Raw genomic sequence first — 10,828 nt, 5'->3', positions numbered from 1 at the left:
TAAGACAGGCAAACATTTCCAAATTTTAACTTGATAAGTGAGCAATGCCTTGCAATATGAATAGTATGTGATGTAGTATATCACATGATCACAACTGCTGAAAGGCATCCTACACAATAACCCTCCTCTCTCATCTCCCTCATACCAGCCATGCAGGTTTATTTTTCTTTATATTTTGTATTTTCTTTATTATTTTATATTATATTACAGTATTGTATTCATTTTATATGAATATTTTTGGGTTGTGGAACAAATCATCTGAGTTCCCATTATTTCTTATGGGGAAATTTGCTTCAAAGCAAATCCATATTTGCTTTGGATTACACACATGTTTCTTGAATGAATAATGTTCACAATTCAAGGTTTTACTGTACTTATCACCTCTAATTGGCTATCTGGCTCCTTGTACAACTTATTTTTTAATCATGCTGTAGCATTCAATTTTGTCAGGACACCAAAATTTAATGCCTAATTTCATATCATTAAATATTTAGCTCTTTCCAGTTTTCAACAGAAGTAATGCTGCAGTAAGCAGGCTTTCTATATTTTTAAACTAAATTCCCAGGATTAAATTTATGTGTAAAAGAATATGTTTTTTATCAATTCATCATGCATGTTAAGTAATGATGGAAATTTGTGTCAGTGATGAAGTCAACTAAAGAGGACTATCACACAAGAAATGATTTCTATTCATCATCAAGTCACAAGACAAAATTTTGTTTTTAATCTGCATTACTTTTGTTACTGACATTCTGCTTTTTTCTCATCAGTAGGAAGTATTTGATCATATCCTTTGCCCATTTTTTTCTTAGAGGTGACTTTTTTCTTTTTAGAAGCTCTTTATATATTAAGCATATCAGCTGCTTACAATAAATATAGAAAATAATGGTCCATAATTTTAATCTTTTATATACCGCTTTTGGGGTAAGTTTCAAACTTTTGAAGTAAGAATACCAGTTTTTGTGATTTTTCTTTTTTATTTCAGATTTTCATCCTGATGTAAACTCAAAGCACATTTTAAACATATGCAAATCAGGGGGATCAGCCTTACATGTGACCAGTTACTGGGAAGAGTGATTAATAATCAAGAGAGAAAAGAGCAGTTATATATTAAAATGTGTAAAATTATTAAAATCTTGAAGAGCCCTTTATAAGAGCAATGAAAATATTTAAGGCACATTTGAGGAAAATATACTTCATAATGTACCTTGCTCTATCATCCAAATCTTGTATTACTCTGTGTGACAGGTATGAAAACCAACATAACCATGAAATTAAAGAATACTTAGGATAAAGTCCTGCAAGATAGAAGTCAGATGACTCTGTAAGACCCAACATGAAAACATATGTAAAATAAGATTTATTTAGACTTTTTAGCCCATGCTACAAACATGGGTTTTTAATGAACTGAGTTTTTAAAAGCCAAAATCATCTACAAAACTCCAATTGAAAGAATGTAATTCGCACACATTCTGGACAAGATCACTCCAATTATAGAAAGGTTAGTTTATTTCAGACAATTTATGCAAAGATTTCAGTATTTGTGCTACTCATCTAATCTTTTAACAAGGCAGTCAGCTACCAAATATCAAAGTACAAACAGAAGCACATACTTTATTTGAAAATTTACTAGGAATCCTTTCATAAATCCTATAATGCAATTAAAACCACTATCTACCCCCCCACATTGGACGATGATTCTATTTCTGATGCTTATGAAGTCTCTGAACGTTCTAAACTTGATGAGATAATGTTCACTTGTGGCAGGAAACAGATTAACTACACAGTCCAGTATGTAGTTTAAATGTAACATTTAAACACAAATAGTAAGAAATATCTGACCTCCCATACTGTAAGAGTTCACTAGGACTTTGTTCCAGCCTGGACGCTGACCATCGAGAAATAGACACCTTTCTGTGCCAGCAGCTGTTGGTGAGTGCCTTGCTCCCTGACTTTGCCGTTCTGAATCACCACGATTACATCGGCATTCTGGATGGTGGAGAGGCGGTGTGCGATCACAAGGCAGGTGCGGCCTTCTCTGGCTCTGTCCAGGGCCTCCTGGACAACCTGTTCCATGACCACAGTAATAAATTAATACTCACAATGATAGTCCTCTCCCTTTAATTCTTCCTCCATAAGAAACCTCAACTTTTCTCCAATTTTATTTTTCTAAGAGACATGTCAGTGAAATACAAAACATATTGTGTTCTACGTAACATTTCCAATGTTCCTTACGGTGTAGGAGCCCTAAAAGCAGCCTTCTAATGCAGCACCCCAGCAAATTAGGAAGCCTGAGCAAAGGCCAAATGCAGCCTCCTTCAGAGTTAGCATTTTTCACATAAAAAACACCCCATAAGTAGCCTGTCTTTCAAAGAGGTTAATTTTAGCCTGTTCTCAAGCAGAAAATCACCACGCTCATTGATCTAAAATACAGGCCAGTTTTACCCTTCTCTTCAACTCTACCTTTTCACGGGCTGCTGAGGAGCCAACAGATGGTTGTATGCCTCCTGCATGCCGCCTCTTAGGTGAAGACAACATGATGACAAGCTGACTTTTGGAGTGTAGGTGCCCAAAGACTAATTTCTCTTGTATCATCTGAGCTTTCCTAAATTACAGCTGGACAAAGTTACATTTACATTCCACTAAAATGTGAGATAAGCAACACTTAACCTAACTGGCTAAACTGTGTTCTCTACTGTGGCGAGAAAAGCATCAGTTAAAACCTCTAAAGCACAACTGATTCAAGTATGAATGAACCAATTTAAATCCTTACCTTTTCGCTTTCTGTATCCAGAGCTGATGTTGCTTCATCCAAAAGCAAAATCTGAGGCTGTCTAACAAGGGCTCGAGCTATGGCGATGCGCTGTTTCTGGCCACCTGAGAGCTGAGTTCCTTTGTCTCCCACTCTGGTGTTGTATTTCTGTGATAGGATTAAGCTAGTTTGAAAGTAAAACTGATAATAAGGGTCAAAGCCACAGTTTGCTCATAGAAAATAGGACACTTTTCTGAAAGTAGGTTTGGAAGCATAGAATGGGTTTAGAGAGAGGTAAATGACAAAAATGCTCTAAATGGGAGGTTTAATGTTGCTTTTGGAAAATAAGCATTTATATCTTAACCCAACTTTTTTGTGTTCAAGAACACTGATGCAATGCCATTATCTTCCATTTTCTAATTTCATTATTTTGGGGACAAAGATTAGTAGGAAAAGGGAAGTTTCTCATACTTAAAAGCAACAGGTGATGCCCTTTCCATCATTCTAAGGAAGGTAAGAAATATTCCTGTGATGTAAGCCTTTTGGTATCTGTTTTTACCAAACTATTTCCAACATTTAAATGGATGCTAAGGAATTCCATTTTGATAGCAAACTTTGAGAACTGAAGTATTGTTCAAAGATTTTTTTCTTTTTAGAGTTCTTTCAAATTTTTCATATAATGTTTCCCACAGCAGGTAATTATCACTAACTGTTTGATCCGAAGATAGGAACAGAAGCTAAAGAGTTTGTCCATGGAAACAGAAGTAGGATGTGACAGCATGTCTATCCTACAAAACACTACTATCATCATTTGTGGCCCTTGCCAGGCTGATATTATGGTCAAATGTGGACTGGTTTTTTACACTTAGAATTTGCCTATAAAATTCACATTTTACACAGCATTGCCTCTTTTTATTTATGATGTTTGCCACTCCTAGTCTGTGGTGCTCAGAACAAGGTTGCCTATTTGAAGATAGAGAAGACCCCTGGTGAGGTTTTGTCAGACTTGGGACTGGCTCCACCCGTGAGCTGTGGCTGCCTCGGAAGCCAGGTGTACTGAAGCATGTCTCCTGTGAGTGCAGGTGTTGCCCTGGTGCACTGATGCAGCATCCATCCTGGTGAGGCAGAGGAGCACAGTTGTGTAACCCAATAGGAAGAAGAAAACTAATCAGCCTGTGTAGGATTAGGTGAATCCTAGTACTGATCACTCAGGAGAAGAAGTGGGTCCTCAGGAGGATAACATGACTCAGGGTACTGTACACCAGAAAGGACTCATGATGTCTACAGCTGTGGTCTGTGTGACATAGACTAAGACTTAAAGACTAAGAGAAGTGCATCCGCAGGAGGATAACATGACTTAGGGTACAGTTTTATACACTGAGGAAAGGACTCATGATGCCTACAGCTGTGATCTATGTGACATAGACTAAGAGTCCTCACTAAAGGTGAGGTCCTTGTGGCAGTCAAATACTTGAGGGAAAGGGTATATCTGAAGACTATATAGGCTTACTCTCTGTGTTTGTGGTTTAGAGCCTGCATCAGTACCACCTGCGCTATTAAATCACAGACTGCCAAATTCTGCCAGTTTCTTGGTCAGTATAAGTAGGCTGGGTCCTGAAAATCTCCATACTTAACAAGTGACCAGGTGATGCTGATCCATGTCATAATTAGAAAACTTCTGAGTTCTCATTAGCAAAGGAGACTGGAATTTTACCTACTGAATTCTGAAGCATCAGTAAGAGTTACTTATCCATAGTTGCACTAGACTGTAAAGGAGAGGTGGGAAAAGTCCCTCCTCTCTGGGCCCTGTGGTATGGGTTAGCAGTATCTGAAGTATAGCCTAAGGAAAAGGGAAATGTTGAAAGGAGTTTGAACACTTAGTGTTGCCACCCTACCCCATGAGGAGATTCATTCCTTACTGGTTTGAGGGCCACTGAGCTTTGATTTTTAGGGATAATTCCTTATAATAAAGTATATAATTTATTACAATGGGAAGGGGTACATTATGTAGGTCAAGATGCATTGCAAAATAAAGGACCTAACAGGCCCTAAGAGAGTGAGTGACAGGTTCCATCTATCTATCTTTTAGAAGAATTCATGAAGTATCCATAGGCAATAGCCTAGGAAAGATTTCAGAAATGAGTGAAATGTAGAATGATTAGAGCTTGCACAATACTATGCTGATCCTAATGGCTCACCTCTATACAGAGAGAGCCTTTTTCTTGGCATGGGTCCAGGTCTCTGGCTTGGCTTCACTCTACAAAGTGCAGCTTGAAGTATGGAGAAGAGCAGCAAGGAGGCAGAGAAGTTCAAGAGGGAAACTGTGACACATGGTCCTGCCTGCTTCCCTGGTAGGAACAGAAGTAGGATGGCTACAGGTGAAGCCCCAGAGTCACGCACAGGCCCTGTACTTGGACTTGTAGGGAGAGGCCTCTAGGCATCGACTTAACCCTGCAGATGGAGCCTGAAGCCTACAAGCAAGAGACTTGTTCCAGGCCTCCTTCGCCTAACCTGAATCTAACACTTTTTCTCCTTTGTCACAAGGAGAGCTGTATGGCCAGGCAAAGAAAACTGCTAAACAGGATAGGAAGTGTGACCAGATGTTGCATATAGGTCGGGGTATGTTCTGGTTCCTGTATTCTCTTCACCTTTGGGAAATCATTCATTTAGAAATCAAATGATACTTACTTGGCAGGGGAGACACCATGATCAGAAATCAAATGATAAGGCAGTGAGTGCAGCTCAGTGGCAGAATGTTTCCCTGCTATTTGCTGGCCTAGGTTTGATTAATAGCACACACACACACACACACACACACACACACACACACACACACACATCAAAGGACAGGCAAGGCAGGCTGAGAAATGCTCCTAGGATCTTACTTTGGAGACGAACTTACATCAGGCAGTGACTCAATGAACTGGTGTATGTTGGCCTCTTTGGCTGCCCTCACAATCTCTTCCTCTGCCACAGTCCTGCTGTTGTCTCCGTAGGCAATGTTCTCCCTGATACTGCAGTCAAACAACATGGGCTCCTGTGACACGATGCCCAGGTGTGCTCGCAGCCACTCCACATTCAGCTGTTTTATTTCTTTGTCATCCACAAGCTGAAAACAAGAGTTCACAGATCAACAGCAAGACCAGCATACTTTAAATTGAGCAAATTTAACATCATTACATCATACTTTAAAAGTGTTAAGGTTGTGAGGGTAAGGAAAATTTTTATTTTTCTTTGGATTGTCAAGATCAATCCAAACAAGTTGATAATTGTATACTCTGAAGAAATGTCATGTTTCTGAAGTTTCAATCTTGAGTCATTGTGTTACTTGTGAAGGGTACATTAAAGTAGCAGATGGAATAAAGGTAGCTAATCAGCAGATCTTATAATAAGATGATTATCCTGGATTATACTGGTTAGCCTAAAGTAATTATAATGTACCTTAATAGAAAAAGAGCCAAGTGGGAGACTCAGCAATCAATGTATGCAATACGATAAAACTTGGTCAGCTACTGCTGGCTCTGAAGCCAGAGGAAGAGGTAAGGAACTGGAAAAGTCAGGAGAGTGAATTGTCCCTTGCAGCCCTCTGGAGGAAATAAACTCTGCTATGACCTTGATTTTAGCCTAGGGATACTTGTTTGGATTTCTGACCTTTACAACTGTACGAACCAATGTGTGTTATTTGAAGCCAAATGTGATAATCAATTATAGCAGCCACAGGAAACGAATACACTACCTCATTCTTTTTTTTTTTCCATTTAGTTTATTGGTACATTTTAGGTATACAATACAGTTATATTCATCATTAGTATCTTGTACTTTTACATGATGTATCTTGGTTCTTATTTTTTTCCCATTCCCCTGCCCTCCCTTCACCCCCTCCACCCTTCCCTATTTACAAAGACTTTGTTTCCATGTTTTTCCTTTTCTCATATTTTTTCTTTTCCCTTCTTTCCTTTCCCCTTCCCCTCCCATTTCCCCTATTCCTTTAGACATTTTCTGCCTATCTCACAATATCAATTATACATTTTGATTCTTATTTACACTTTTAGTTTTTCACATCAGAGAAACTATTTGGTTTTACACATGTGTGTCTTATTTATTTCACTTAAGAGTATGGCCTCGATGTGCATCCACTTAGCTATAAATGTCTCTAGCTTCTCATTCTTTATGGCTGAGTAGTACTCCATTTTATAAAAAAACCACATCTTCTTTATCCAGTCTCCAGTTGATGAGCAATTGGGCTGTTTCCAAATTTTAGCTGTTACAAACTGTGCCACTATAAACATGGGTGTGCATATATCACTGTGGTATGATTCTTTTTTTTTTTTTTTGGTACCAGAGATCGAACTCAGGTCCTCACACTTCTGAGGCAGGCAGCAGAACCACTGAGCTAAATCCCCAGGCCCTGATTCTTTTAATTCTTTTGGGAAGATACCCAGTAGAGGAATAGCTGGGTCAAATGGGACTTCCAATCCTAATTGTTTGAGATATCTCCATATTGATTTCCACAGTGATTGCACCAGTTTGCATTCCCACCAACAATGAAGAAGGGTTTCTTTCTCCCCAAAACCCTGCCAGCATTTGTTATTGCTTGATTTCATGATAGCAGCCATTCTTTCTGGGGTGAGGTGGAATCTCAGCACTGTTTTCATTTGCATCTCTTGAATGACCAGTGATGTTGAACATTTTTTCATATGTTTATCTGCTGCTTTTACTTCTTTGTCTGAGAAATGCCTATTCATTTCAGATGCCCATTTTTGAATTGGGTCTTTATATTTGGGGAGTCTGATTTTTTTTAGTTCTTCATATATTCTATATAGTAGACCTTTATTTTTTATTTTTTATTTTTTGGTACTGGGGACTGAACTCAGGACCTTGCGATTGCCAGGCAGGAGGTGGCACCACTGAGCTAAACCCCCCGACCAGATCCATAGTAGACCTTTGTCTGAGGAACAGCTGGTAAAAATTTTTTCCCACATTGTAGTTTGTCTCTTAGCTCTGTTGGTGGTTTCTCTTGCAGTGCAGAAGCTTTTTAATAAGATGAGATCCCAGTTGTTCATTCTTTGTGATAGTTCCCTTGTTACTGAGGATTTGTTCATAAAGTCCTTTCCTATGCCAAAGTCTTCTAGAGTTCTTCCTAACTTGTCTTCCAGCAAGTTTAGTGTTTCTGTTTTAATATTCAGTTCTTTAATTCACTTTGTTTTTGGTTTAGTGCATGGTGACATATAGGGGTCTAGCTTTTATCTTTGGCAAGTTGAAACCCAGTTATTCCAGCACCATTTATTAAAGAGGCTATCTTTCCTTTGTCAAAGATGAGGTGGCTGAGTATGTCTGGAGTTGTTTCTGCATCTTCGAATCTATTCCACTGATCCTTGGGTCTGTTTCTTTGCCAGTACCATGCTGTTTTTATCACAGTGGCTTTGTAGTACAGTTTCAAGTTGGGAATTATGATACCTGCTGCCATGACTCTATTGCCTAGAATTGCTTTTGCTATTCTAGGTCTCTTCTGGTTCCAAATGAATTTTTGGATTGTTTTCTCTAGTTCTGTGAAGTATATTCTTGGAATTTCAATTGTCATTGCATTAACTCTATATAGTAGTTTTGGAAGTATGGCCATTTTCACTATACTGGTTCTTCCTACCCAGGAACAAGGGATGTCTTTCCATTTTCTTATAGCCTCTTCGATCTTTTTTTTCAGAATGCTGTAGTTCTCAATGTAGAGGTTTTTTGCTTCCTTTACTAGATTGATTCCTAAATATTTCATTTGTTGGATGCTACTGTGAAAGGGATTGTTTCCCTAATTTCTCTTTCAGTGAGCCTGTTATTTGTGTATGAGAAGGCTACTGATTTTTGAGTGTTGACCTTGTATCCAGCTACTCTACTGAACCTGTCAATTAAGTCTAGAAATCTTTTGGTAGAGTTTTTTGGGTCTTCTATGTAGAGTATCATGTCATCAGCAAATAATGACAGTTTAGCTTCTTCCTTTCTTATCTTTATTCCTTTTATTTCTTTCTCTTGTATAATTGCTGTGGCTAATGTTTCCGAAACTATATTGAGCAGGACACTACGTCATTCTTCAGGGCTATACTGTGACATCCTATTCTTATATCTCAGTTTTTCACACAGAAAGTGTCCTGGATCAGTGGAAATAAATAACCATGACCACATAATAGATTTGGAAGTCAAGTATCTGTTGAGTTTGAGGAACCAGATGCAGTGGCTAAATGGATAGTAGTGAGTGTGGTAGGGAAGACTGTAAATGTGGCAGCTGATCTTTGGAAAGAGAATTATTTTCTCTTACCTCCTGTATGTGCAAAATGAGAATATAACAATTCCTCAGTCCACAAAATTGAGAAATGCAATCATATATGGAGCCCAGGTAGCCCAGCATTGGATAACTGTTCAAGGACCATCAACAATTTGTGTCTCTGTGTGTGATGCAGCTGTAACTACAGAGAAAGGACAGACAGATATTTGTATTAAAAGGCAAGAGGCATCTTCAATACTGAACAAATGGAACAAGAAAGGAAGTCTCCCTGATTGTCCTGGAGCAGCCTGGGAAGGACCCCTTACAGCCTTGCTTATGAAAAACCTTAAATCTCTGATGCAATCTATCTCCTCAGTAAATCAATTTGCAGAGAGTTTTCCAGCATTCACACAACAGTGCTTTTATGATCTGTGAGGATAATGCCAGCAACTCAGCTTTGAGCACATCTCATGGTGGTGCTGAGTGTAGTGGGATAAGTGTGTGCAGGCATTACTTCTTTAACCACCTGCCCGTTTAATAACTTCAGACTTACGACCCATCTTTGCTCTTTTTTGAACAGTTTTGTACATCCTGTTGATAGATCCCCAGTGTCTTTTTTTTGTACACGTTCACACAGAACTGTAATTTTTGCTGATTATACTGTGTAGTACTGTACTATAGTTTTATGTTCTGTTATACATCACAATACTGCATGCAAGAGTTTTGCAAACAAAAGCAAAGTCATCAAGTTGGAGTTTCCTAACCATTTCTTTGTTCTGAATATTGTAATGTATATATTATATACAATTCCTCATTTAGTGACCATTCATTTAACAACCTAGTTACACGAACAGGACTCAGTTGTTACATGAGGAATGTCTGTAGTGAGTCACATACACTCTCTGTACTCTGTGTGCCTCTCTGGGCCCTCTGGGAGACACCTGGTCAGAGGGAAGGTCGATCTTTGCAGGAGGAACATAGCTTCTCCTTGTGAAGCTGGCAGTGCATGGATGGAAAGCACAGTCGTGGCTTTGTTGGTACCAAACCCCATTGCCATGGAGACTATTCTGAGCATTTATGGTCTAGGATTCTAACCGTGTTAATGAGTGAAGATGCAAAATACAGGGTGGAGACAGGCAATAAAAATAAAAGAATGTAGCTAAATAGCAAATCTTGATAGAAGGAACACTATGCTTCAGCAATGCAACTCTGAGGAAAGGACTAGTTCTAGATTTATTCCTTTGGGAGGAAAACATATACTGTTTAATGTAATCACAGGCAAGTCTGAATGATCACAGTAAGTTTTGATGAATGTCTTCATTACATGGCATGTGATAATACCTCGGGTCTCCTTATCCCTGCACAGTACACTAGCATTTAAAACTACTAAAATCCTGTGTGCATTGAAGAATCCTTTCTTTAAGGAAAGCATAGTTAGAAGCTCAGAATGCAAAATGGATCAAAGAGCAGTTGGTTTGGCTGAAGCTTGGCAGTGGACTGATGGAAGATCAAGGAATTCTGAGGAATCTGTGGAAACTTCTTAAAAGATCCCGGCCTACATGAAAATATAACTATAAAAGTAAACATTGAGAAAGCATAATGGGAGTCTAAATTAAAATTACTAGCTATTGCTATTGTAGATCGTTAAATACTGCTTGCTCTTAATAGCAAAATTGTCCAAATGTTAAATATAGTATTCCATGTGTATATATTCTGAAATAATAAACTTAAAAATTAACCAGTGATAGCACTGCAGATTCTATAATAATAAGCCTTGTGTATTCTCATTTGGTCTTTACAACAAATCTTAAGAGATAACTGTGATT

The 10,828-nt window shown here is 38.4% G+C and overlaps 1 protein-coding gene across 2 annotated transcripts in view; it reads right to left on the bottom strand.

Moving 5' to 3' along the window:
* Positions 1–1,345: 1,345 nt before the first annotated feature.
* Positions 1,346–10,828, bottom strand: part of LOC101705543 (ATP-dependent translocase ABCB1) — a 94,805-nt gene continuing 85,322 nt past the window's right edge. For both annotated transcript variants that reach the window (XM_004851210.4, XM_087206273.1), the window contains 3 exons: positions 5,655–5,861; positions 2,774–2,920; positions 1,346–2,067 (listed from right to left, as the gene is read on the bottom strand). In XM_004851210.4, coding sequence (XP_004851267.1) covers positions 1,864–2,067; positions 2,774–2,920; positions 5,655–5,861 — 558 coding nt within the window. In that variant the 3' untranslated portion in view covers positions 1,346–1,863. The remainder of the gene's footprint in view (positions 2,068–2,773; positions 2,921–5,654; positions 5,862–10,828) is intronic.

This window comes from Heterocephalus glaber, unplaced genomic scaffold (assembly GCF_053883595.1).
Source record: "Heterocephalus glaber isolate CG9 unplaced genomic scaffold, H.glaber_assembly_v1.0 deba00000621, whole genome shotgun sequence".
Classification (NCBI taxonomy): Eukaryota; Metazoa; Chordata; class Mammalia; order Rodentia; family Bathyergidae; genus Heterocephalus; species Heterocephalus glaber.
The sequence above is the reverse complement of the archived record's forward strand: the minus strand, read 5'-3'. Positions and strand labels throughout refer to the sequence as shown.